The sequence below is a fragment of the Balearica regulorum genome, chromosome 5 (assembly GCF_011004875.1).
Source record: "Balearica regulorum gibbericeps isolate bBalReg1 chromosome 5, bBalReg1.pri, whole genome shotgun sequence".
NCBI classification, from domain to species: domain Eukaryota; kingdom Metazoa; phylum Chordata; class Aves; order Gruiformes; family Gruidae; genus Balearica; species Balearica regulorum.
Window position 1 is genome coordinate 69,972,903 of NC_046188.1, and position 25,565 is coordinate 69,998,467.

General features: G+C 65.5%; 4 protein-coding genes across 5 annotated transcripts; 2 read left to right on the plus strand and 2 right to left on the minus strand.

Moving 5' to 3' along the window:
- Window positions 1–205: 205 nt before the first annotated feature.
- LOC142601956 (NACHT, LRR and PYD domains-containing protein 3-like) lies at window positions 206–5,118 on the minus strand. Its single transcript, XM_075753115.1, has 7 exons — window positions 5,017–5,118; window positions 2,635–4,478; window positions 1,943–2,077; window positions 1,307–1,477; window positions 886–1,059; window positions 613–783; window positions 206–458 (listed from the first exon to the last, which is right to left on the minus strand). The coding sequence occupies exons 1-7, from the start codon at window positions 5,116–5,118 to the stop codon at window positions 206–208; spliced, it is 2,850 nt and encodes a 949-aa protein (XP_075609230.1).
- A 2,739-nt stretch (window positions 5,119–7,857) lies between these two features.
- LOC142601957 (scavenger receptor cysteine-rich type 1 protein M130-like) lies at window positions 7,858–12,899 on the plus strand. The gene is made up of 13 exons (XM_075753116.1): window positions 7,858–7,891; window positions 8,638–9,036; window positions 9,126–9,443; window positions 9,521–9,817; window positions 9,901–10,215; window positions 10,397–10,705; window positions 10,786–11,094; window positions 11,203–11,553; window positions 11,668–11,811; window positions 11,893–11,988; window positions 12,168–12,251; window positions 12,417–12,551; window positions 12,681–12,899. Exons 1-13 carry the CDS (start codon window positions 7,858–7,860, stop codon window positions 12,794–12,796), a joined length of 2,907 nt encoding a protein of 968 aa, XP_075609231.1. The 3' UTR covers window positions 12,797–12,899.
- A 43-nt stretch (window positions 12,900–12,942) lies between these two features.
- Window positions 12,943–19,246, minus strand: LOC142602167 (NACHT, LRR and PYD domains-containing protein 3-like). 2 transcript variants are annotated; one of them, XM_075755527.1, is made up of 8 exons: window positions 18,877–19,246; window positions 18,023–18,410; window positions 15,648–17,346; window positions 14,957–15,091; window positions 14,321–14,491; window positions 13,900–14,073; window positions 13,627–13,797; window positions 12,943–13,471 (listed from the first exon to the last, which is right to left on the minus strand). In XM_075755527.1, exons 2-8 carry the CDS (start codon window positions 18,303–18,305, stop codon window positions 13,219–13,221), a joined length of 2,886 nt encoding a protein of 961 aa, XP_075611642.1. In that variant the 5' UTR covers window positions 18,306–18,410; window positions 18,877–19,246; the 3' UTR covers window positions 12,943–13,218. The 2 variants fall into 2 exon arrangements, with proteins under 2 accessions (XP_075611642.1, XP_075611641.1); XM_075755526.1 differs by having other exon boundaries at window positions 18,023–19,246.
- A 2,021-nt stretch (window positions 19,247–21,267) lies between these two features.
- On the plus strand, window positions 21,268–25,529 carry LOC142601958 (scavenger receptor cysteine-rich type 1 protein M130-like). The gene is made up of 13 exons (XM_075753118.1): window positions 21,268–21,319; window positions 21,406–21,726; window positions 21,816–22,133; window positions 22,211–22,507; window positions 22,589–22,903; window positions 23,085–23,393; window positions 23,474–23,782; window positions 23,891–24,241; window positions 24,356–24,499; window positions 24,581–24,676; window positions 24,856–24,939; window positions 25,105–25,239; window positions 25,367–25,529. Exons 1-13 carry the CDS (start codon window positions 21,268–21,270, stop codon window positions 25,480–25,482), a joined length of 2,847 nt encoding a protein of 948 aa, XP_075609233.1. The 3' UTR covers window positions 25,483–25,529.
- The last annotated feature ends 36 nt before the right edge of the window (window positions 25,530–25,565 follow it).

Below are 25,565 nucleotides of genomic sequence, written 5' to 3' on the forward strand. Positions count from 1 at the left end.
TCCAGGGCTGGCACCTCGCTCCGGGGTACGTCGGCCACCCCTCGGGGCTGTGGGGCAGGAGCTGGACCCACAGACACAGCCCTGGGCATGGTGGGGACGGGGCAGGAAGGAGAAGGGCCCGGGGGGTGTCCTGGGACCCCCTGTCCCCCCACGCACGGGGCAGGCTCCAACCCGGGGAGGCTTCCCCCACTTCGGCAGCACCGGGCTAGAACTGGCTCCGGCTGTTGCGAGGACGTCTCCCAAAGGGGGGGACCCCTCTCCTAAAGGCGGGGAGCACCTTCCTGCCCCCCGGGTCCCCCACGCCGGGCAGGACCCCGCGGTGGAAGGGCAGCCGGGCCATGGCCCCCGCCTGCGGCACATCCTGCTCGAGGAAGTACCCGATCTTCAGGTCGGGCTTCAGCGCCCGCACGGCAGCCAGCTCCCGCAGCGCTTCCTCGTTTAACCCAGACGTGCTCAGTCTTTAAATTCAAAAGGAAGAGAAAAGGAGAAGGGCTCTTAAAACCCACCCCCTGCTTTCCGGACGCTGGGTATCCCCCTCCGCGTCCTGCAGCATCCGAGCCCGAAATGCCGGCACGGGGACGCCGGGGATGGAAGGGGGACGTGCGGGCTTACCCCAGGGCCCGCAGCGAGCAGGCGGGATGCCGGAGCTGCTGGCAGAGCTGCAGGACGCCGTCAGCTCCCAGCTCGTTGTCGCTCAGGTCCAGGCAGGCGAGGCTGGGGCTCTCCACCAGCCAAGCGGCCAGGGCTCGGCAGCAGGCGCCCATCAGCCGGCAGCTCCCCAACCTGCGCGACCGAGGCAAAGGGGGACGCGGGGTTTGAGCAGCCGGTTGGCGACCCGCTCCGGGTGGGAAGGATGGAGCGCTGGCCGGCCCCGCGGCCCCTTACCGCAGCGTCCGCAGCCGGCAGGTGCGGCGCCGGAGCCCCTCGCACAGCAGCTGCACGCCGGCATCGCGCAGCCCCTCGCTGAAGGACAAATCCAGCTCTTCCAGGCACGGGCTGGTGCCCAGCACGGCGGCGAGGTCCTCGCAGCAGGCGCTGGTGAGGCGGGAGTACCACAGCCTGCCGGGGACCAGCAGGACGGACCCTCAGGGCCAGCCCCTGCCGTGCCACCCCACCGCGGTGACGGTCCCCAGCCCGGTGTCACTGCTTTCAAGCTCCTCACCCTGGGAGAGTGGGGCAGAGGGACGATGCCACCCCAGAGGGACGGTTTTGGGGTACGTCCCCAGCACCGTGCCCCAGCCCGCGGGTTTGGCCGCCTGGGAGGTGCCCGGGGGGGGATGCCCGTGGGGTGTCCGGGGCCACTCACCGCAGGACGCGCAGGCAGCAGCCGGGTTGCCGCAGCCCCTCGCAGAGCAGGCGCACGCCACCGTCGCTCAGCGTGCCGTCGCCCAGCTCCAGCCGGGCCAGGCTGGGGTGTTCGGCCAGCAGCGCCGCCAGCTCCGCGCAGCAGCTCTCCGACAGCCCGCACCACCACAGCCTGCAGGGAGAGCCGCAGAGAACAGACGGGCTCATCACACCTGCCCCCAGCTGCTCACCTCTGCCACCTGGCCAATCAGCATGGAGGGACCACATCCTCCCAACATGTGTCCAATCAGCATGGAGGGAACCCACCCAGCACCAATCAGCATGGAGGGACCCCACCCAACATCCCACAGCCAATCCGCATGGAGGGACCCCACCCATGGCCCAGCCAATCAGCAGGTGGGACCCCACCCACCACATGCTGGTGGTCCCCAGGGTGCGGTGGGCAGTGTGGGGGGTGTTGGTGTTCCCTGTGCTGCTCCCACTCCCTGTACAGCACCCACCTGCCACCTGCTCCCCTCTGGTTTGGGTGCCCCCCACCCGTACCCCAGAGCCAGCTGGGGTGACCAGGCCCCGGCCTCGCACCCTCCCTGTGCCAGCGGCTGTGGTTTTGGTTTGGCGCCGAGCGCAGGTCTCTTACCGGAGTGCCCGCAGGTTGCTGCCCGGGTGCCGCAGTGCCCGGCAGAGCGGGTGGATGGGGGAGTGCAGCTCCTCTCGCTGCCGCTCGGTGAGGACACGGGGATGGGGACGTCCTCCAGCTCCTGAGGCACCGGAGCTGCAGGGGGACAGGGCCCCGGGGGGCACGGGCAACCCTCACCGGTGCTGGGAGCTCCCGGCTTCGATGCTGGCACGCCACACCCCCGAAGAAGAGCGTGCCACCAGCTCCTCAGGAGGGACCTCCATGGCTTTGGAGATGCAAAGGATCACGAGCGTTACTGCTGGAGTTACCCCGCTCTCAGGTAAAGCTTGGGGCGTACTTGCCGTTTCAGCACCGGGGATCTGCCCTTCGCATGCGAGAAGGGGGATGTGAAGCCAAAGTGACCCCCGGGTGCAGATGGGCCCGTTCGGGCTGGGGAAGGTGAGTTGAGATGCTCCGTCTCCACCAATCCCACCACATGCAGCGGATGGAGGAGCCCAGGTGATCCTTATCCTCCCACAATTCTCCCCAGGAAAAAGGCAAACATCCCCCGCTGAGGAATGAAATGCCCAGTGAAAGGGACAAGCTGGTCTTTGGGTGGAAGGAGCTGAAGTGCCTCTAAACCCATCCTTTGGGTGGAGAAGGAGACTTCTTTGTGATTTTGGGTTGCTGGAGCAGAGAGGGGCAGTACTTACCGAGGCACCGAGGCATGCGGCTCCTCCCCGGGATCGTCCTGGTCGAAGGAGCATCCCCGGAGGGTGACGCAGCCCAGCTCAGCCCACTGCCTGATGCAGAAGGAAAGAGCCATTTGGTCGTACAGGGTCAAGTTGACGTCCTGCAAGTCTAGGTCGGTGAAACGACCCAACGCACTTTGCACGAAGCTTTCCTCGTTCATCTCAAACAAAAAGTGGAAAGTGTCCAAGTCTGAAACCTTCAGTGCTTGGCTGGGATGGGAGATGCCTCTGTGCCTCCCCTGAAGCCACCTCAGCATATCTTCCCTGGCTTGCGGTGAAATTCTGCACCCGATGATTTTGTCCGCATACTCTATTGATTTTTGGCTTACCAGACCAAACAGGAAGCGCACCATCAAGTTCAAATCCTTCCTGGACTTGCTATAGCTTTCGAATAACATATTTACGTCCTTCACGAGAGCCCCCGAGTCACCGACCATTTCCTCGTTGTCCTCCAGGACGTAAAACATCGCTGCAAAAAACTCCTGGAGGTGCAGGTGAGTGAAGCTGTAGGTGTTCTCATGGTCTAGGCCTTTCTTTGAGACCTCCTCATTGAGGAAGAGGGGGAGAAGGTCCGGCTGGTCCAAGCCACGGTCCTTGATTTCCCTCTCCTCAAAGAGGACCTTGTGCTTCCAGATGCCATCAGCGGCCAAGGAGCCGAGCTTGTGCAGGAACTGCTGGAGGTCCTGCGGGTTGTCCCTGCTTCTGCACTTCATTAACCGGGAGAGGTAAAAGACGCTCATCTGCGTGGTGGCTTTAGAGCACTCGACGAGGTTTTTCTTCTTGTGAAGCTCTTGTTCAAGGATGGTGCAGACGGTCCAGCTCATGACAGGGATGACGCACAAGCTGTAGAGGATCTCGTTGCCCCTGGCAAACCTGAAGGCCGCATCGGCTTCACTGTAGTTCTCAAAATACCTGTGGAAATACTGCTCCCTCATGGCTGCCGACAATCCCAGTATTTCGGCGTAATACTGGCCCTCCAGGCACCGCCCCAGGCTTTGAAGGGCTGTTGGCCTCGTGGTGATGAGCAAGGAGGACTTGGGGAGAAGAGTCTTCTTCAACAAGCTCATCAGGGTGGTTTCCAGGGGCTTCACTTCTCTGGGGTGGGAGCTCAGCTCATCTGTGGGCTGAACCAAGGAAAGTCCCAGGGCCTCAAAACCATCAAAAATGAACAAGATCTTCTGCTGGTCATCCAGGATCTTCCCAATCGGTGGTGTTCGCCGGTGAGGGCAGCACTTTGAGATGAGGTCTGCCAGGCTCGCTTCCTTGGTGAAGGCAAGGTCTTTACAGTCTATGCAGAAGACGTAGTCAAACTGTGCGTAGAGGGTCCCTTCCACCCACTCCACCATCACCTTCCTGACCGTCATTGTCTTCCCCATCCCCGGGGCCCCCACCAGCACCACGACCTGCAGCGTTTGCCCATCTTCATCGAGTTTAAACAGCGTCTGCGCAGTGATGGTGGCTGCTCCGTTGCCGACATCGGCACATCCACGGCCGGCGCCCACAGCTTCACGCTCACCTCCGCGCTTGCTCCAAGGTTTCCTGGCGATGGTCAGGTTGGTGTAGCGGCTGCTGATGGACAGGTTCTCCCCGAGACAGGAGTTCACATCTTTGTACCGGAGGAACTCCCGGGCCACGTGCTCTCTGTATTTCCTCTTGTACTCTGCACTGGCGAGAAGCAGAGTCAGTCCCAAGCACAGCCGGATTCCCGAGGAGCTCCTAACCAGCCCAACCGCGCTCCTGACACGCCAACGGGACACTTGTTTCAACGCTTTCCTAAGTCTGGCAGAGGGGATAAGGCCATCGGTCTGTGAGAACTTTGGGCCTCCGTTCAGCTGGGGGGTCCTTCTCTGCTACGTCCCCCCATCATCCTGATCCATCAAGCCCTGTTTTAACCGCCCTGCAATCCCCATCCACCGTGGGAGCAGACGCAATTGCCCGGGGCCACCTGCAGCCTCCGTCCCCCTCTTGCTCGTGCCCCGGAGGCCAAAGGCACCGTCCCCCTCTTGCTCCCGGGGATGCCTGCGGCTCCAAGGCGTTACCCCACGTGAGCTCTGCAGAGATGCCCTGGATCCCCGTCCCAGGAGGAGAGGATCTGCCCAGCTGCCTGCCAGGCGGTGCTGAGAGCTGCAGGCTCTTCTCCAGGAGGAGAGGGAGCCCGGCAGTAAGTGGGGAGAGCAAGAGGACAGCCCCCACGCTAACAGGATCACAGCGGGACGTCTTCACGTTCCCAGGCTCCCCGGGAAGCCGAAACCTGCTCTTACCAACTTCTACCTGTCTCCAAGGCCACTCAAGGGAACAAGAGGCAAAGAAAAGCAAAATGTAGGCTGGCTTCCTACCTTTCACCTTCTCACCCAGGAGTTTCTCAGCGAGGTCTCTCTGGTTCATCTCTTCGAACAACCTAATCGCTACGTCCATGGCGGTGTCTTCGCTGTAGTTCTTGCCCATGCAGCTGACCAGCGTGCAAGGTTTGGTGGCCTTTGCCAGCGAATCCCTGGGGATATCGTGTCCTCCTTCTGCACAAACCTCCGATAACTTTGTCTTAAACTCCCAAAAGTCTTTAGGTGCGAGACCTTGGAGTGCTTGTAAGAGGACGGCTAATGCACGCTCTTCCCCTGCCATGCCAGGATGTCACCTGAAAATACCAGCGGTTAGAAGTCCCGGCTGTGCCACGGCAAGAGGTTTTGGAGCTGAGCACCGAGTTTGTCCTGTACAGCGCGGTTCTTCCTGCGATGGAAAGACTGGGAACAGTCACCCCAGCTCCGCAAGGTCGGCAGGGCTGCAGATTCCCCCCCCGGGATGCGGCACAGGAGATAGAAAAGCCCCCCAAAAAGCATCGTGGGGGCTTCTAACCAGACTGGGAGCTGCAGCCCCTCAGGGCAGAGCCCCTCCGGCCCCAGGGACAGCCCGGTCCCCACCAGCCCCGCCTGGCCGGTTCCCCATCCCGCCGTGCCCGCACCGTCCCTCGGCGCAGCGTGGCCGGCCGTGCCAGCGATGCACTCACCGCACCGGGCGGCAGGATGGTGGGTGGCTGCCAGAAGGGCTGAGGCGCTGCCCGAAATCCCCGTCCCGCGCGCAGGCAGGTCTCGCTTTTCAATGGCAGCCCAACATCCGGCACACCCTTCCTCCTTCCTCGCCGCGGGACGACTCGCCAGCCGGCCTCCATAAAACCACCCGGGTGGGCAATTTCCTACCTGAAGGATTCCCGGCAACAAGCCCACAAGGCAGATGCTGGTTTTGGGGAGAAAAGGCGGCTTTGGGAAAGCGCGCTGATGCTCGCAGATGCTGCAGCCCCTCTGCTGCCTCTCGCCTCCCCGGTGCTGGCAGCTCACCCTCCTCCTAACAACAGGTTGTGGGTTCAACTGAAAAGCCCCTGAATTTCCAACCCTGCCAGAGAAAATGCGCTTTGCTTGGGGTCCCCAAGCCTTTTACTAGCTTGGTAAGAAAAGTCACGGACCCTCCTCCTCCTCTTCCTCCTCCTCCTTTGGGCTTCCTTATTTCTGCTATCGCTCTTCTCCTCCCCATTTCCAATCTCCCGGGTCTTTAGGAGATAAGTGCCATCCCCCGGCTCCTCGGGAGCAGATCTGGCTGGAATTAGTTTCCTGTAAACTCAGGAGAACAGAGGGAAGCTGCAGTTTCCTGCAGGAATTACTGCCTGCTGCAGCTTTCACCCTGGAGTGTCAGGGGGGACACCTCCAAGGGGACCCCATCACGGGCAACGCGGAGCTAAATTTAGGTGCTTGCAAAAGCAGAGTAGGATAGAGAAATTAAAAATAGCTGCGGGAAATGGAGCATTAGACTGTGAGCTGTCAGAGGAAGAGGATTATCCGGGTGATATGTCTGAAAGGGAAAGGAAAAAGGAGCTGGGAACAACAGTCCCTGTCCTGGGGCACATGAGACGGCAAAATAAAGCACAGTGGTGGATTGGAGCGTGGCACTTTGAGAAATGCCTTCACGTTTTAGATCAAACGGGAATGAAATAGCTCAATGCTTCGAGCTTGTCCTACGCCAGCCTTGGCTCCGACGTGCGCTAAGGGGTCAGTTCTGCTGAGTGCGGTGAGCCAGATCGCCCAGCAGGTAGCTGCGAAATCAGCAGCGCAAAGATGGATCCAGAAACTGGGAGAAGCTGGAGAAGATTTTTCTGAGCCAATGCAGGATTGCTAAGATACCGGCGGGATGTGGTGCCGTATCCCACTGGCCCTTTGCTGGCACGGCACCGTGATGAGTCACAGGGACTCGCTGCTCGAAGGTGGAGATCAAACGGAGGGGTGCTGCTACCTCTGCGTTCAGGGGAAAAGGGGAAAATTTAACATGGGGGCCAAGCAGGACCGTGACTCGTGGTACGAGGGGGTGGGCACCGGAGCTGAGGAGGCAGAGGAATAGGGGATGTTTGGGAAATGGTGATGGCAGAGGGGAAAAACTCCAACTGGATTACAGATGTGAAGGGCTCTGGAGAGCATTAAAGGATTTAGCAGGAGATGTGAGGAAGTGGGATGGGGTTTGCTGGAAGGAGCGATGCACAGATCAGAGGAGCAGTAGCGGGAGAGCGTGATGCTCCTGCGTCTCTGCCGGCTCCCAGCTGGCCGAAGGCGTCGGTAAGGAGGGTGGCTTCCAGCCGGCACTGCCCACACAAATGGGTGCCGTACCTGCGGGCACAGGCTTATGCCAGAAACTTGCTCAAACTATTGTCTCCAGAGACTAAAGAAAAAACCATCTTACGTGGATGGTGTTCCAGCGACCGGAGCTACTGAAGAGGTGAGAGGTACCAAGTTTTAATATGAGTAGACTGAGCAGGATTTGCAGTAGGCGCTGAAGCGCAAGCTGAGGTTAACTACGGGGAATTTCAACTGGCAAGCCAGGAAGACCGATAGGTACAAGAGTGGTTAAAGCTTTGCACAAACTTCAGGCTTTGTCTGATCGCGGCCAGAAGGTCTGCAGCATCCTTGCTGGACTCCTTACAGCTCTTGAGATCTGGATCCACCCAGGCTGGGGCCTCACAGTTGAAGCATTGCAAAAATGCTCTACAATAGAAATAACCTGACGACCTTAGTGGGTTTATTCGCTCCCAGGATCAGCCTTGCGGGACAACAATTTGAGGAGAAGCAGCTAGACCTAGGTTCCCCCCTCCCTGGCACCGGGTCGGCTCCGTGCAGCCGTCAGTGGCATCATCGCGGGCAGATACCGGCGATGTCGGTAGCACTGCAGGTGGCCGGGGAGCCGCGTGCGGTCGATGCCGATGCCGGGTCCCCGCCTGGGGTGAAACCGCCTCCTTCCTGCCCACGCTGCGAGGCGAGCGCGGGGACACAACTGCAGGCAGCGCGGGCAGCGCCGCCATGTGCTGCCGGGCTCCGCGAGGGGCTGGGGATGTGCCACCTGCAAACACGGCGGTGAGACGGGGGCTGCTTTGCCTGGGTCCCCCCCGCGGGTCTCCGGGCACCCCCGGGGAGGGCAGCACCCCAAGGAGGGGCGCCGACGTGCCGAGATCTTTGGGCTTTGCCCTGTGCCGGTGCTGCGGGCGGCCCTGTGGAGGCTTTGGTAGGTTTTGGGGTGAATCCTGTCGCCATTGGGACCGGGCTCCTGCCGGGCACTGGCAGCGGGGTCAGCCCCACGGGGGGACACGGTGGGGAAGGGCCCACGTGCCCCGTGCCGGCGGCAGATGCCTCAGGGGGGGAGCTGGCTCTCCCCGGGGACATCCGGGTGCCGACCCACTGTGGCGAGGTGTGTGACGCCAGAAGCGGAGCCGAGCCTCATATTTGGGCACGGAGCACGTTATTGGAGGCCGGGGCCCCGCCAGCCGGGAGATAACCCACCTGATAACGGCTCGAAAGGTGCTGCCGCCTCCATTGGCTCCCGGCTGCGGCGCTGCCTATATATCACCCGCCCCGCACCGGGGGGGTCTGGCTCGGCGAGATGGTGCCCGTCGGGGTGCTGGGGCTGCTCCTGTATGCTCAGCTCTGTGGGGGTGAGCTCCCGGGGTGGGGGGCAGCCATGGGGCAGGGGACACCCCGCTCCCAGCCCCGGGCTGGGCTCAGCACCCTCCCTCCGCAGGCACCGGGGAGCTGCGGCTGGTGGACGGCGGCGGGCGCTGTGCCGGCCGGGTGGAAGTGAAGCACGAGGGCGAGTGGGGCTCCGTCTGCACTTACGACTTCGACCAGGATGCCAGATGGGCCACCGTGGTGTGCCGGTACCTGGGCTGTGGCCCGGTGGTCAGGTCATCCCCCTATGCCCCGTTCGGGCAGGGCACCGGCCGGATTTGGCTCCAGCCCATCTGCGAGGGTGACGAGACGATGCTGCAAGAGTGTCCCCACCCTGGCTGGGGACAGCACTTCTGTGGCCACAACTGGGACGTGGGGGTGACCTGTGCAGGTGAGGGGAGGGGTGGCCGTGCAGGGACACGCGCCGTGTGCCGGGGCATCCCCCAGCGGGGCTGAGGCCGTGCCGGTGCCCCGGTGCAGAGGCGGTGGAGCTGAGGCTGGTCGGCGGCGGGGGTCCCTGTGCCGGGAGGGTGGAGGTGAAGCTGCAGGGACGCTGGGGCTCGGTGGCGGACGACAGCTGGGACATGGAGGATGCCGAGGTGGTATGCCAGCAGCTGGGCTGCGGCTCGGCCGCCGGTGCCTATTTTGCCAGCACCCTCTTCGGCAAAGGGGACGGCCCCATCAACCTGGTTGCGATCGACTGCCGCGGGGACGAGACCGCCCTCTGGAACTGCGATATCCAGGGATGGGGACCCTACAGCGGCTCTCACCACATCGACACCGCCGTCATCTGCCAAGGTAGGAGCCAGGCGGCAGGGAGGAATGCGCCAGTCCCGGCACGTCCCCCACCACTGACCCTGTGCCTCTCCTGGCAGGGTTCACCCGGCTGGTCGGCAGCGCCAGCGCCTGCGCCGGGCGGCTGGAGGTGCGGCGGGGCCGAACCTGGACCAGCGTCTGCCAGGACCACGTGGACATCAAGGCCGCCCAGGTGGTGTGCCGGGAGCTGGGCTGTGGCACGGCGCTGGCTGTCGCCGGCTGGTTTGAGGCGGGAACGGGGCCGCTCTGGGAGGGGGGGTTCGAGTGCACCGGCACCGAGCTCCTCCTCTCCGCCTGCGCCCAGCAGCAGCCCCGCGGCCAGGGCTGCACCGGCCATGCCGGCATCATCTGCTCCCGTAAGCCCTGGGGACACCGCGGGGGGGGTGCTGGGGGGTCCCCGTACCATGGTGTCCCCCCCCCAACACCGTTTCTGCCGCAGCCTACACCGGTTTCCGTCTGGGGGACAACAGCTCGAGCTGCGCCGGGCGGGTGGAGGCGGAGGCGGGGGGGACGTGGGGGTCCGTCTGCGCCACCGACTGGGACCTGCCCGACGCCCACGTCCTCTGCCACCACCTGGGCTGCGGCCCCGCGGCCACCGTGCCCCCGGGAGGCTCCTTCGGCGTCGGGGACGGGCCGCTGCGGCGGGACATCTTTGGCTGCGACGGGAGCGAACGGCACCCGGGCGAGTGCCCCACGGTGGTGTTGGGGGAGCCCCCCTGCCTCCCCGGCCACGCCGCCGCCGTCAACTGCTCAGGTCTGTATGGCACACGCCGGGAAAAGCCTCAGGGGGCTTTTGGGAGCCCCTAAAAATCGGGAGAGGAGGACACAGGGCCATTTTGGGGTGAGGGAAAGGCCGAAGCGGGGCCCCACCATCCCCTCAGGGCCCCCCCCAGGGCTGGTGCCACGGCCCCACGGTGCTGCCGGGGATTTTGCAGGCGTTGCTGAGCCCCCGCGGCTGGTGGAGGGGGAGAGCCGGTGCGACGGGCGGCTGGAGGTTGCCGCAGGCCTCGGTGCCTGGGCCCGTGTGCCGGCGGGGCTGTGGGACGCCCGGGGTGCCGGCGTGGTGTGCCGGCAGCTGAGCTGCGGCGTGCCGGAGAAGATCTACACGGTGCCGGGCTCGGGCACCGCGGCGCTGCGGGGGCTGTGGTGCGCCGGCACCGAGGAGAACGTGGCCCAGTGCAACGTCTCGGGGATGGCCGTCGTGCCGACCAGCAGCCCTGAAGAGGTGGCCATCGTCTGCTCGGGTGAGTGTCCCGGGAAGGGCCGGGGGGGATGCCGGCACCCCGAGCAGCCGCCCCAGCCCGGTCCCCTCCGTGCCCCGCAGGCAGCCGGCGGGTGAGGCTGGCAGGCGGCCCCGGGCGCTGCGCCGGGCGAGTGGAGATCTACGGCAATGGCACCTGGGGCACCGTCTGCCAGGACACCTGGGGCCTCTCGGACGCCACCGTCGTCTGCCGCCAGCTGGGCTGCGGGACGGCCCTGGAGGCACCCGCATCGGCTCGCTTCGGTCCCGGCACGGGGCCGCTGTGGCCGGGTGCCGGTGACTGCGCCGGGACCGAGGCGTCGCTCTGGGACTGCCCGGCCTTGGCACGGCACGTCTGCCGGCGCGGTGGCGGGGCGGGAGCCGTCTGCTCAGGTCAGTGCCGTGCGTCCCCAGATCAGGGAGCGGGGCTGGGGGGGCCATCCCCCCGTGGGGGTCCCCGGCCCAGCCCTGCCGTGACACATCCCCCCCCGCCCCTTGCAGAGCAGCTCTCCCTGCGGCTGGTGGGCGGCAGCACCCGCTGCAACGGGCACCTGGAGGTGCTCTACAACGGCACCTGGGGCCGCGTGTGCGCCAACGGCACCAGCCCCGCCACGGCCACCGCCGTCTGCCGGCAGCTGGGCTGCGGGGACGGGGGCTGGCTGGAGGCCGCCCCTGCCCAGGACCCGGCGCCCGCCTGGCTGTCCTGGGTGGGCTGCGAGGAGGGGGCTCGCTGGCTCTGGCGCTGCCCGGCGGCACCCTGGCACCTGCAGGACTGCAGCCCCGACGGGGACGCCCGCGTCACTTGTCAGGAGGACAGCGATGGCACGAGCGGGACTCCCACCCCATCCCCAGGTAGTCGCTGCCCCGACGGTGCCACTTGCACAGGCAGCTCGGCCTGTGGCGGCAGCCCCCCCGCGCCGGGCTGGCCGGGGTCCCCCCCTCACGCCGCCGGCGACGTCCCCGCAGGTGTCCCCAGCAGCAGCACCCTGGCGGCAGCGGCGGGGACGGCGTCGGTGCCCACGGTCCTGTGCGTGGTCCTGGGGACGCTGCTGTGCCTGGCCCTGGGCGCCCTGGCCGTGCAGGCGTGCCGTGCCCGGGCTCAGCGCCGAGGTGGGTGCCGGTGGGTGGGTGCCAGGGCAGAGCCGGTTTGGGGGTCCCAGGGCCCCGGCTGAGCGCTGCCCGTCATTTCAGGCCCCGACAGAGCCGCGGGCGCCATCTCTGACGCCATCTACGAGGAGCTGGACTACACCCTGACGCCGGAGTACCAGGAGGTGCCCAGTCGCTCGGGTGGGTGCAGCCCCCCCGTGCCCGGTGGTTGCCCCCCGAAGAGCGTGGGGCTCTGTCCCACGGCCCCACCGCAGCACCGGGGCTGGGAGCCCTGGTCAGGGCCCGGTGGCGCGGGGGTGTCCCTCTGCGGCAAGGGGCCGGCTCCGGCCAGCCCCGACACCCCGTCCTCCCCCCGCCAGGCTCCCTGTCGGAGGGGTCGGGGACGAAGCTGCCGTATTACCCCAAGGACAGCGTGGAGCAGAGCGACCCCAAGGCAGCCCCAGGTAGGGGCACAGGGGCAGGACCCCGGTGGGGAGCCCCGGGGGAGAGGGGCCACGGCCAGGCGCTGGGGCACCGAGGGCACACAGCCCCCCCCAGCAGCGTGCAGCAAAGCACCCCCTTTCCCTGCCCCGCGGCTCACTCCCGTGCCCCCCCCGTGCCCGTCCCAGACTCCCCTGCCCAGCACGGCCCCTCGCATTACTATGACGATGCCACGGCTGTGTCGGAAGAGTCCCCCGCTCCCAGCGCTGGGGACATGTCCGAGGGGGAGGCGCAGAGGAGCTGGGGCTGTGTCCCACCCACAGGTAAGAGGGGCCAGAGCCACCCTGTCCCCCCGGAGAGCCACCTCCGGGGGGGGCTTGGCTGCGGTGGCGGGCAGGGAGCAGGCAGCAAATCCAGGGGGGCTGCGGCAAGCCTTTGCTGCGTCCCCTAAGGTGGGAGCTGCCCCCCGCCAAGTCCCCCGGGAGCCACGAGGGACCCCCCAGCACAGCCCCCGGGGAACGTGGACTACGACGATGTTGGCATCAGCACCCCGGGGACATCGCTGTGAGGATGCCCGGGTCGTACACGTGCAGGGTGGTGGGGCTGTCCCCAAGAGGGGGTGGCCTTGGCCACAGAGGAGGTCACATCTCCCTGCCCAGGACCGCAGCACAGCAGCAAAACAGCACCTGCAGGGTCGCTTGGGGTTTTTTTTTATTATTATTATTCTTTCACCGTGAATGTCTCTTTTCTATTAAAACCTGAAACTAAAACGCTTGGAGCCTCGCGTCCAGGGCTGGCACCTCGCTCCGGGGTACGTCGGCCATCCCTCGGGGCTGTGGGGCAGGAGCTGGACCCACAGACACAGCCCTGGGCATGGTGGGGACGGGGCAGGAAGGAGAAGGGCCCGGGGGTGTCCTGGGACCCCCTGTCCCCCCACGCACGGGGCAGGCTCCAACCCGGGGAGGCTTCCCCCACTTCGGCAGCACCGGGCTAGAACTGGCTCCGGCTGTTGCGAGGACGTCTCCCAAAGGGGGGGACCCCTCTCCTAAAGGCGGGGAGCACCTTCCTGCCCCCCGGGTCCCCCACGCCGGGCAGGACCCCGCGGTGGAAGGGCAGCCGGGCCATGGCCCCCGCCTGCGGCACATCCTGCTCGAGGAAGTACCCGATCTTCAGGTCGGGCTTCAGCGCCCGCACGGCAGCCAGCTCCCGCAGCGCTTCCTCGTTTAACCCAGACGTGCTCAGTCTTTAAATTCAAAAGGAAGAGAAAAGGAGAAGGGCTCTTAAAACCCACCCCCTGCTTTCCGGGACGCTGGGTATCCCCCTCCGCGTCCTGCAGCATCCGAGCCCGAAATGCCGGCACGGGGACGCCGGGGATGGAAGGGGGACGTGCGGGCTTACCCCAGGGCCCGCAGCGAGCAGGCGGGATGCCGGAGCTGCTGGCAGAGCTGCAGGACGCCGTCAGCTCCCAGCTCGTTGTCGCTCAGGTCCAGGCAGGCGAGGCTGGGGCTCTCCACCAGCCAAGCGGCCAGGGCTCGGCAGCAGGCGCCCGTCAGCCGGCAGCTCCCCAACCTGCGCGACCGAGGCAAAGGGGGACGCGGGGTTTGAGCAGCCGGTTGGCGAGCCGCTCCGGGTGGGAAGGATGGAGCGCCGGCCGGCCCCGCGGCCCCTTACCGCAGCGTCCGCAGCCGGCAGGTGCGGCGCCGGAGCCCCTCGCACAGCAGCTGCACGCCGGCATCGCGCAGCCCCTCGCTGAAGGACAAATCCAGCTCTTCCAGGCACGGGCTGGTGCCCAGCACGGCGGCGAGGTCCTCGCAGCAGGCGCTGGTGAGGCGGGAGTACCACAGCCTGCCGGGGACCAGCAGGACGGACCCTCAGGGCCAGCCCCTGCCGTGCCACCCCACCGCGGTGACGGTCCCCAGCCCGGTGTCACTGCTTTCAAGCTCCTCGCCCTGGGAGAGTGGGGCAGAGGGACGATGCCACCCCAGAGGGACGGTTTTGGGGTACCTCCCCAGCACCGCACCCCAGCCCGCGGGTTTGGCCGCCTGGGAGGTGCCCGGGGGGGGATGCCCGTGGGGTGCCCGGGGCCACTCACCGCAGGACGCGCAGGCAGCAGCCGGGTTGCCGCAGCCCCTCGCAGAGCAGGCGCACGCCACCGTCGCTCAGCGTGCCGTCGCCCAGCTCCAGCCGGGCCAGGCTGGGGTGTTCGGCCAGCAGCGCCGCCAGCTCCGCGCAGCAGCTCTCCGACAGCCCACACCACCACAGCCTGCAGGGAGAGCCGCAGAGAACAGACGGGCTCATCACACCTGCCCCCAGCTGCTCACCTCTGCCACCTGGCCAATCAGCATGGAGGGACCACATCCTCCCAACATGTGTCCAATCAGCATGGAGGGAACCCACCCAGCACCAATCAGCATGGAGGGACCCCACCCAACATCCCACAGCCAATCCGCATGGAGGGACCCCACCCATGGCCCAGCCAATCAGCAGGTGGGACCCCACCCACCACATGCTGGTGGTCCCCAGGGTGCGGTGGGCAGTGTGGGGGGTGTTGGTGTTCCCTGTGCTGCTCCCACCCCCTGTACAGCACCCACCTGCCACCTGCTCCCCTCTGGTTTGGGTGCCCCCCACCCGTGCCCCAGAGCCAGCTGGGGTGACCAGGCCCCGGCCTCGCACCCTCCCTGTGCCAGCGGCTGTGGTTTTGGTTTGGCGCCGAGCGCAGGTCTCTTACCGGAGTGCCCGCAGGTTGCTGCCCGGGTGCCGCAGTGCCCGGCAGAGCGGGTGGATGGGGGAGTGCAGCTCCTCTCGCTGCTGCTCGGTGAGGACACGGGGATGGGGACGTCCTCCAGCTCCTGAGGCACCGGAGCTGCAGGGGGACAGGGCCCCGGGGGGCACGGGCAGCCCTCACCGGTGCTGGGAGCTCCCGGCTTCGATGCTGGCACGCCACAGCCCCGAAGAAGAGCGTGCCACCAGCTCCTCAGGAGGGACCTCCATGGCTTTGGAGATGCAAAGGATCACAAGCGTTACTGCTGGAGTTACCCCGCTCTCAGGTAAAGCTTGGGTTGTACTTGCTGTTTCAGCACCTGGGATCTGCCCTTCGCATGCGAGAAGGGGGATGTGAAGCCAAAGTGACCCCCGGGCGCAGATGGGCCCGTTCGGGCTGGGGAAGGTGAGTTGAGATGCTCCGTGTCCACCAATCCCACCACATGCAGCGGATGGAGGAGCCCAGGTGATCCTTATCCTCCCACAATTCTCCCCAGGAAAAAGGCAAACATCCCCCGCTGAGGAATTAAATGCCCAGTGAAAGGGCAAGCTGGTCTTTGGGTGGAAGGAGCTGAAGTGCCTCTAAACCCATCCTTTGGGTGGAGAAGGAGACTTCTTTGTGATTTTGGGTTGCTGGAGCAGAGAGGGGCAGTACTTACCGAGGCACCGAGGCATGCGGCTCCTCCCCGGGATCGTCCTGGTCGAAGGAGCATCCCCGGAGGGTGACGCAGCCCAGCTCAGCCCACTGCCTGATGCAGAAGGAAAGAGCCATTTGGTCGTACAGGGTCAAGTTGACGTCCTGCAAGTCTAGGTCGGTGAAACGACCCAACGCACTTTGCACGAAGCTTTCCTCGTTCATCTCAAACAAAAAGTGGAAAGTGTCCAAGTCTGAAACCTTCAGCGCTTGGCTGGGATGGGAGATGCCTCTGTGCCTCCCCTGAAGCCACCTCAGCATATCTTCCCTGGCTTGCGGTGAAATTCTGCACCCGATGATTTTGTCCGCATACTCTATTGATTTTTGGCTTACCAGACCAAACAGGAAGCGCACCATCAAGTTCAAATCCTTCCTGGACTTGCTATAGCTTTCGAATAACATATTTACGTCCTTCACGAGAGCCCCCGAGTCACCGACCATTTCCTCGTTGTCCTCCAGGACGTAAAACATCGCTGCAAAAAACTCCTGGAGGTGCAGGTGAGTGAAGCTGTAGGTGTTCTCATGGTCTAGGCCTTTCTTTGAGACCTCCTCATTGAGGAAGAGGGGGAGAAGGTCCGGCTGGTCCAAGCCACGGTCCTTGATTTCCCTCTCCTCAAAGAGGACCTTGTGCTTCCAGATGCCATCAGCGGCCAAGGAGCCGAGCTTGTGCAGGAACTGCTGGAGGTCCTGCGGGTTGTCCCTGCTTCTGCACTTCATTAACCGGGAGAGGTAAAAGACGCTCATCTGCGTGGTGGCTTTAGAGCACTCGACGAGGTTTTTCTTCTTGTGAAGCTCTTGTTCAAGGATGGTGCAGACGGTCCAGCTCATGACAGGGATGACGCACAAGCTGTAGAGGATCTCGTTGCCCCTGGCAAACCTGAAGGCCGCATCGGCTTCACTGTAGTTCTCAAAATACCTGTGGAAATACTGCTCCCTCATGGCTGCCGACAATCCCAGTATTTCGGCGTAATACTGGCCCTCCAGGCACCGCCCCAGGCTTTGAAGGGCTGTTGGCCTCGTGGTGATGAGCAAGGAGGACTTGGGGAGAAGAGTCTTCTTCAACAAGCTCATCAGGGTGGTTTCCAGCGGCTTCACTTCTCTGGGGTGGGAGCTCAGCTCATCTGTGGGCTGAACCAAGGAAAGTCCCAGGGCCTCAAAACCATCAAAAATGAACAAGATCTTCTGCTGGTCATCCAGGATCTTCCCAATCGGTGGTGTTCGCCGGTGAGGGCAGCACTTTGAGATGAGGTCTGCCAGGCTCGCTTCCTTGGTGAAGGCAAGGTCTTTACAGTCTATGCAGAAGACGTAGTCAAACTGTGCGTAGAGGGTCCCTTCCACCCACTCCACCATCACCTTCCTGACCGTCATTGTCTTCCCCATCCCCGGGGCCCCCACCAGCACCACGACCTGCAGCGTTTGCCCATCTTCATCGAGTTTAAACAGTGTCTGCGCAGTGACGGTGGCTGCTCCGTTGCCGACATCGGCACATCTACAGCCGGCGCCCACAGCTTCATGCTCACCTCCGCGCTTGCTCCAAGGTTTCCTGGCGATGGTCAGGTTGGTGTAGCGGCTGCTGACGGACAGGTTCTCCCCGAGACAGGAGTTCACATCTTTGTACCGGAGGAACTCCCGGGCCACGTGCTCTCTGTATTTCCGCTTGTACTCTGCACCAGTGAGAAGCAGAGTCAGTCCCAAGCACAGCCGGATTCCCGAGGAGCTCCTAACCAGCCCAACCGCGCTCCTGACACGCCAACGGGACACTTGTTTCAACGCTTTCCTAAGTCTGGCAGAGGGGATAAGGCCATCGGTCTGTGAGAACTTTGGGCCTCCGTTCAGTTGGGGGGTCCTTCTCTGCTACGTCCCCCCATCATCCTGATCCATCAAGCCCTGTTTTAACCGCCCTGCAATCCCCATCCACCGTGGGAGCAGACGCAATTGCCCGGGGCCACCTGCAGCCTCCGTCCCCCTCTTGCTCGTGCCCCGGAGGCCAAAGGCACAGTCCCCCTCTTGCTCCCGGGGATGCCTGCGGCTCCAAGGCGTTACCCCACGTGAGCTCTGCAGAGATGCCCTGGATCCCCGTCCCAGGAGGAGAGGATCTGCCCAGCTGCCTGCCAGGCGGTGCTGAGAGCTGCAGGCTCTTCTCCAGGAGGAGAGGGAGCCCGGCAGTAAGTGGGGAGAGCAAGAGGACAGCCCCCACGCTAACAGGATCACAGCGGGACGTCTTCACGTTCCCAGGCTCCCCGGGAAGCCGAAACCTGCTCTTACCAACTTCTACCTGTCTCCAAGGCCACTCAAGGGAACAAGAGGCAAAGAAAAGCAAAATGTAGGCTGGCTTCCTACCTTTCACCTTCTCACCCAGGAGTTTCTCAGCGAGGTCTCTCTGGTTCATCTCTTCGAACAACCTAATCGCTACGTCCATGGCGGCGTCTTTGCTGTAGTTCTTGCCCATGCAGCTGACCAGCGTGCAAGGTTTGGTGGCCTTCGCCAGCGAATCCCTGGGGATATTGTGTCCTCCTTCTGCACAAACCTCCGATAACTTTGTCTTAAACTCCCAAAAGTCTTTAGGTGCGAGACCTTGGAGTGCTTGTAAGAGGACGGCTAATGCACATTCTTCCCCTGCCATGCTGGGATGTCACCTGAAAATACCAGCGGTTAGAAGTCCTGGCTGCGCCACGGCAAGAGGTTTTGGAGCTGAGCACCGAGTTTGTCCTGTACAGCGCGGTTCTTCCTGCGATGGAAAGACTGGGAACAGTCACCCCAGCTCCGCAAGGTCGGCAGGGCTGCAGGATTCCCCCCCCGGGATGCGGCACAGGAGATAGAAAAGCCCCCCAAAAAGCATCGTGGGGGCTTCTAACCAGACTGGGAGCTGCAGCCCCTCAGGGCAGAGCCCCTCCGGCCCCGGGGACAGCCCGGTCCCCACCACCCCGCCTGGCCGGTTCCCCATCCCGCCGTGCCCGCACCGTCCCTCGGCGCAGCGTGGCCGGCCGTGCCGCGATGCACTCACCGCACCGGGCGGCAGGATGGTGGGTGGCTGCCAGAAGGGCTGAGGCGCTGCCCGAAATCCCCATCCCGCGCGCAGGCAGGTCTCGCTTTTCAATGGCAGCCCAACATCCGGCACACCCTTCCTCCTTCCTCGCCGCGGGACGACTCGCCAGCCGGCCTCCATAAAACCACCCGGGTGGGCAATTTCCTACCTGAAGGATTCCCGGCAACAAGCCCACAAGGCAGATGCTGGTTTTGGGGAGAAAAGGCGGCTTTAGGAAAGCGCGCTGATGCTCGCAGATGCCGCAGCCCCTCTGCTGCCTCTCGCCTCCCCGGTGCTGGCAGCTCACCCTCCTCCTAACAACAGGTTGTGGGTTCAACTGAAAAGCCCCTGAATTTCCAACCCTGCCAGAGAAAATGCGCTTTGCTCGGGGTCCCCAAGCCTTTTACTAGCTTGGTAAGAAAAGTCACGGACCCTCCTCCTCCTCCTCCTCCTCCTCCTCCTTTGGGGTTCCTTATTTCTGCTATCGCTCTTCTCCTCCCCATTTCCAATCTCCCGGGTCTTTAGGAGATAAGTGCCATCCCCCCGGCTCCTCGGGAGCAGATCTGGCTGGAATTAGTTTCCTGTAAACTCAGGAGAACAGAGGGAAGCTGCAGTTTCCTGCAGGAATTACTGCCTGCTGCAGCTTTCACCCTGGAGTGTCAGGGGGGACACCTCCAAGGGGACCCCATCACGGGCAACGTGGAGCTAAATTTAGGTGCTTGCAAAAGCAGAGTAGGATAGAGAAATTAAAAATAGCTGTGGGAAACGGAGCATTAGACTGTGAGCTGTCAGAGGAAGAGGATTATCCGGGTGATATGTCTGAAAGGGAAAGGAAAAAGGAGCTGGGATCCCACCGGCGCTTTGCTAGCGAGGCACCGTGACGAGTCACAGGGACTCGCTGCTCGAAGGTGGAGATCAAACGGAGGGGTGCTGCTACCTCTGCGTTCAGGGGAAAAGGGGAAAATTTAACATGGGGGCCAAGCGGGACCCGTGACGAGGGGGTGGGCACCGGAGCTGAGGAGGCAGAGGAATAGGGGATGTTTGGGAAATGGTGATGGCAGAGGGGAAAAACTCCAACTGGATTACAGATGTTAAGGGCTCTGGAGAGCATTAAAGGATTTAGCAGGAGATGTGAGGAAGTGGGATGGGGTTTGCTGGAAGGAGCGATGCACAGCTCAGAGGAGCAGTAGCGGGAGAGCGTGATGCTCCTGCGTCTCTGCCGGCTCCCAGCTGGCCGAAGGCGTCGGTAAGGAGGGTGGCTTCCAGCTGGCACTGCCCGCACAAATGGGTGCCGTACCTGTGGGCACAGGCTTATGCCAGAAACTTGCTCAAACTGTTGTCTCCAGAGACTAAAGAAAAAAACATCTTACGTGGATGGTGTTCCAGCGACCGGAGCTACTGAAGAGGTGAGAGGTACCAAGTTTTAATATGAGTAGACTGAGCAGGATTTGAAGTAGGCGCTGAAGCGCAAGCTGAGGTTAACTACGGGGAATTTCAACTGGCAAGCCAGGAAGACCGATAGGTACAAGAGTGGTTAAAGCTTTGCACAAACTTCAGGCTTTGTCTGATCGCGGCCAGAAGGTCTGCAGCATCCTTGCTGGACTCCTTACAGCTCTTGAGATCTGGATCCACCCAGGCTGGGGCCTCACAGTTGAAGCATTGCAAAAATGCTCTACAATAGAAATAATCTGACGACCTTAGTGGGTTTATTCGCTCCCAGGATCAGCCTTGCGGGACAACAATTTGAGGAGAAGCAGCTAGACCTAGGTTCCCCCCTCCCCGGCACCGGGTCGGCTCCGTGCAGCCGTCAGTGGCGTCACCGCGGGCAGATACCGGCGATGTCGGTAGCACTGCAGGTGGCCGGGGAGCCGCGTGCGGTCGATGCCGATGCCGGGTCCCCGCCTGGGGTGAAACCGCCTCCTTCCTGCCCGCGCTGCGAGGCGAGCGCGGGGACACAACTGCAGGCAGCGCGGGCAGCGCCGCCATGTGCTGCCGGGCTCCGCGAGGGGCTGGGGATGTGCCACCTGCAAACACGGCGGTGAGACGGGGGCTGCTTTGCCTGGGTCCCCCCTGCGGGTCTCCGGGCACCCCCGGGGAGGGCAGCACCCCAAGGAGGGGCGCCGACGTGCCGAGATCTTTGGGCTTTGCCCTGTGCCGGTGCTGCGGGCGGCCCTGTGGAGGCTTTGGTAGGTTTTGGGGTGAATCCTGTCGCCATTGGGACCGGGGTCCTGCCGGGCACTGGCAGCGGGGTCAGCCCCGCGGGGGGACACGGTGGGGAAGGGTCCACGTGCCCCGTGCCGGCGGCAGATGCCTCGGGGGGGGGCTGGCTCTCCCCGGGGACATCCGGGTGCCGACCCACTGTGGCGAGGTGTGTGACGCCAGAAGCGGAGCCGAGCCTCATATTTGGGCACAGAGCACGTTATTGGAGGCCGGGGCCCCGCCAGCCGGGAGATAACCCACCTGATAACGGCTCGAAAGGTGCTGCCACCTCCATTGGCTCCCGGCTGCGGCGCTGCCTATATATTACCCGCCCCGCACCGGGGGGGTCTGGCTCGGCGAGATGGTGCCCGTCGGGGTGCTGGGGCTGCTCCTGTATGCTCAGCTCTGTGGGGGTGAGCTCCCGGGGTGGGGGGCAGCCATGGGGCAGGGGACACCCCGCTCCCAGCCCCGGGCTGGGCTCAGCACCCTCCCTCCGCAGGCACCGGGGAGCTGCGGCTGGTGGATGGCGGCGGGCGCTGTGCCGGCCGGGTGGAGGTGAAGCACGAGGGCGAGTGGGGCTCCGTCTGCATCTACGACCTCGACCGGGATACCAAATGGGCCACCGTGGTGTGCCGGTACCTGGGCTGTGGCCCGGTGGTCAGGTCATCCCCCTACGCCCCGTTCGGGCAGGGCACCGGCCGGATTTGGCTCCAGCCCTTCTTCTGCCAGGGTGACGAGACGATGCTGCAGGAGTGTCCCAACTACGGCTGGGGACAGCACTTCTGTGGCCACAACTGGGACGTGGGGGTGACCTGTGCAGGTGAGGGGAGGGGTGGCCGTGCAGGGACACCCGCCGTGTGCCGGGGCATCCCCCAGCGGGGCTGAGGCCGTGCCGGTGCCCCGGTGCAGAGGCGGTGGAGCTGAGGCTGGTCGGCGGCGGGGGTCCCTGTGCCGGGAGGGTGGAGGTGAAGCTGCAGGGACGCTGGGGCTCAGTGGCGGACAACGCCTGGGACATGGAGGATGCCGAGGTGGTATGCCAGCAGCTGGGCTGCGGCTCGGCCGCCGGTGCCTATTATGCCAGCGCCCTCTTCGGCCAAGGGGACGGCCCCATCAACCTGGCTTGGATCGACTGCCGCGGGGACGAGACCGCCCTCTGGAACTGCGAGATCCAGGGATGGGGACCCTACGGTGGCACTCACGGGTCTGACACCGCCGTCATCTGCCAAGGTAGGAGCCAGGCGGCAGGGAGGGACGCGCCAGTCCCGGCACGTCCCCCACCACTGACCCTGTGCCTCTCCTGGCAGGGTTCACCCGGCTGGTCGGCAGCGCCAGCGCCTGCGCCGGGCGGCTGGAGGTGCGGCAGGGCCGAACCTGGACCAGCGTCTGCCAGGACCACGTGGACATCAAGGCCGCCCAGGTGGTGTGCCGGGAGCTGGGCTGTGGCACGGCGCTGGCTGTCGCCGGCTGGTTTGAGGCGGGAACGGGGCCGCTCTGGGAGGGGGGGTTCGAGTGCACCGGCACCGAGCTCCTCCTCTCCGCCTGCGCCCAGCAGCAGCCCCGCGGCCAGGGCTGCACCGGCCATGCCGGCATCATCTGCTCCCGTAAGCCCTGGGGACACCGCGGGGGGGTGCTGGGGGGTCCCCGTACCATGGTGTCCCCCCCCAACACCCTTTCTGCCGCAGCCTACACCGGTTTCCGTCTGGGGGACAACAGCTCGAGCTGCGCCGGGCGGGTGGAGGCGGAGGCGGGGGGGACGTGGGGGTCCGTCTGCGCCACCGACTGGGACCTGCCCGACGCCCACGTCCTCTGCCACCACCTGGGCTGCGGCCCCGCGGCCACCGTGCCCCCGGGAGGCTCCTTCGGCGTCGGGGATGGGCCGCTGCGGCGGGACATCTTTGGCTGCGACGGGAGCGAGCGGCACCCGGGCGAGTGCCCCACGGTGGTGCTGGGGGAGCCCCCCTGCCTCCCCGGCCACGCCGCCGCCGTCAACTGCTCAGGTCTGTATGGCACACGCCGGGAAAAGCCTCAGGGGGCTTTTGGGAGCCCCTAAAAATCGGGAGAGGAGGACACAGGGCCATTTTGGGGCGAGGGAAGGGCCGAAGCGGGGCCCCACCATCCCTTCAGGGCCCCCCCCAGGGCTGGTGCCATGGCCCCACGGCGCTGCCGGGGATTTTGCAGGCGTTGCTGAGCCCCCGCGGCTGGTGGAGGGGGAGAGCCGGTGCGACGGGCGGCTGGAGGTCGCCGCAGGCCTCGGTGCCTGGGCCCGTGTGCCGGCGGGGCTGTGGGACGCCCGGGGTGCCGGCGTGGTGTGCCGGCAGCTGAGCTGCGGCATGCCGGAGAAGATCTACACGGTGCCGGGCTCGGGCACCGCGGCGCTGCGGGGGCTGTGGTGCGCCGGCACCGAGGAGAACGTGGCCCAGTGCAACGTCTCGGGGATGGCCGTCGTGCCGACCAGCAGCCCTGAAGAGGTGGCCATCGTCTGCTCGGGTGAGTGTCCCGGGAAGGGCCGGGGGGGATGCCGGCACCCCGAGCAGCCGCCCCAGCCCGGTCCCCTCCGTGCCCCGTAGGCAGCCGGCGGGTGAGGCTGGCAGGCGGCCCCGGGCGCTGCGCCGGGCGAGTGGAGATCTACGGCAATGGCACCTGGGGCACCGTCTGCCAGGACACCTGGGACCTCTCGGACGCCACCGTCGTCTGCCGCCAGCTGGGCTGCGGGACGGCCCTGGAGGCACCCGGATCGGCTCGCTTCGGTCCCGGCACGGGGCCGCTGTGGCCGGGGGCCGGTGACTGCGCCGGGACCGAGGCGTCGCTCTGGGACTGCCCGGCCTTGGCACGGCACGTCTGCCGGCGCGGTGGCGGGGCGGGAGCCGTCTGCTCAGGTCAGTGCCGTGCGTCCCCAGATCAGGGAGCGGGGCTGGGGGGGCCATCCCCCCGTGGGGGTCCCCGGCCCAGCCCTGCCGTGACACATCCCCCCTCGCCCCTTGCAGAGCAGCTCTCCCTGCGGCTGGTGGGCGGCAGCACCCGCTGCAACGGGCACCTGGAGGTGCTCTACAACGGCACCTGGGGCCGCGTGTGCGCCAACGGCACCAGCCCCGCCACGGCCACCGCCGTCTGCCGGCAGCTGGGCTGCGGGGACGGGGGCTGGCTGGAGGCCGCCCCTGCCCAGGACCCGGCGCCCACCTGGCTGTCCTGGGTGGGCTGCGAGGAGGGGGCTCGCTGGCTCTGGCGCTGCCCGGCGGCACCCTGGCACCTGCAGGACTGCAGCCCCGACGGGGACGCCCGCGTCACTTGTCAGGAGGACAGCGATGGCACGAGCGGGACTCCCACCCCATCCCCAGGTAGTCGCTGCCCCGACGGTGCCACTTGCACAGGCAGCTCGGCCTGTGGCGGCAGCCCCCCCGCGCCGGGCTGGCCGGGGTCCCCCCCTCACGCCGCCGGCGACGTCCCCGCAGGTGTCCCCAGCAGCAGCACCCCAGCGGCAGCGGCGGGGACGGCATCGGTGCCCATGGTCCTGTGCGTGGTCCTGGGGACGCTGCTGTGCCTGGCCCTGGGCGCCCTGGCCGTGCAGGCGTGCCGTGCCCGGGCTCAGCGCCGAGGTGGGTGCCGGTGGGTGGGTGCCAGGGCAGAGCCGGTTTGGGGGTCCCAGGGCCCCGGCTGAGCGCTGCCCGTCATTTCAGGCCCCGACAGAGCCGCGGGCGCCATCTCTGACGCCATCTATGAGGAGCTGGACTACACCCTGACGCCAGAGTACCAGGAGGTGCCCAGTCGCTCGGGTGGGTGCAGCCCCCCCGTGCCCGGTGGTTGCCCCCCGAAGAGCGGGGGGCTCTGTCCCACGGCCCCACCGCAGCACCGGGGCTGGGAGCCCTGGTCAGGGCCCGGTGGTGCGGGGGTGTCCCTCTGCGGCAAGGGGCCGGCTCCGGCCAGCCCCGACACCCCGTCCTCCCCCCGCCAGGCTCCCTGTCGGAGGGGTCGGGGACGAAGCTGCCGTATTACCCCAAGGACAGCGTGGAGCAGAGTGACCCCAAGGCAGCCCCAGGTAGGGGCACAGGGGCAGGACCCCGGTGGGGAGCCCCGGGGGAGAGGGGCCACGGCCAGGCGCTGGGGCACCGAGGGCACACAGCCCCCCCCAGCAGCGTGCAGCAAAGCACCCCCTTTCCCTGTCCCGCGGCTCACTCCCGTGCCCCCCCCGTGCCCGTCCCAGACTCCCCTGCCCAGCACGGCCCCTCGCATTACTATGACGATGCCACGGCTGTGTCGGAAGAGTCCCCCGCTCCCAGCGCTGGGGACATGTCCGAGGGGGAGGCGCAGAGGAGCTGGGGCTGTGTCCCACCCACAGGTAAGAGGGGCCAGAGCCACCCTGTCCCCCGGAGAGCCACCTCCGGGGGGGCTTGGCTGCGGTAGCGGGCAGGGAGCAGGCAGCAAATCCAGGGGGGCTGCGGCAAGCCTTTGCTGCGTCCCCTAAGGTGGGAGCTGCCCCCCGCCAAGTCCCCCGGGAGCCACGAGGGACCCCCCAGCACAGCCCCCGGGGAACGTGGACTACGACGATGTTGGCATCAGCACCCCGGGGACATCGCTGTGAGGATGCCCGGGTCGTACACGTGCAGGGTGGTGGGGCTGTCCCCAAGAGGGGGTGGCCTTGGCCACAGAGGAGGTCACATCTCC